We start from the raw sequence: 432 nt of genomic DNA on the forward strand, positions 1-432 counted from the left end.
GATCCAAAGTATCCTCTACTTTGCAGGAATCCCACAAAGCGAATCCTTAGATGTCTTGCTTAAGAGGACAGTTACACGAGACTTCTTTAAAGGAAAATCGGACTATGTTACAGAACCTATTCCTGAAATTGCATTAGATGGTCTATGGCATTGGTTTTACGAAGATGAATCTGGGACAATGATGGTTATCTTTAGTGCTCACGGTGGCATAATGAATGAGATTTCAGAGTCTGAGACTCCTTACCCTCACAGGGCAGGGAATTTATATAACATTCTTTATGAAGTATCATGGGAAGACGAAGATGCATCTCAGAAGCATATAAGTTTTATGAGAAGGCTCTACAAGTACATGGAACCCTACGTTTCAAAATCTCCCAGAGCAGCTTACATGAACTACAGGGATCTTGATCTTGGAAGTAATAACAAAGGCAA

General features: G+C 39.8%; 1 protein-coding gene across 1 annotated transcript in view; it reads left to right on the forward strand.

Moving 5' to 3' along the window:
- Positions 1–432, forward strand: part of LOC110427310 (tetrahydroberberine oxidase-like) — a 6,259-nt gene that overhangs the window by 1,008 nt on the left and 4,819 nt on the right. The window contains exon 3 of the mRNA XM_021442802.2: positions 8–271. Coding sequence (XP_021298477.1) covers positions 8–271 — 264 coding nt within the window. The remainder of the gene's footprint in view (positions 1–7; positions 272–432) is intronic.

The sequence above is a fragment of the Theobroma umbraticum genome, unplaced genomic scaffold, assembly GCF_002168275.2.
Source record: "Theobroma umbraticum cultivar Fairchild unplaced genomic scaffold, ASM216827v3 scaffold_228.0, whole genome shotgun sequence".
NCBI classification, from domain to species: Eukaryota; Viridiplantae; Streptophyta; class Magnoliopsida; order Malvales; family Malvaceae; genus Theobroma; species Theobroma umbraticum.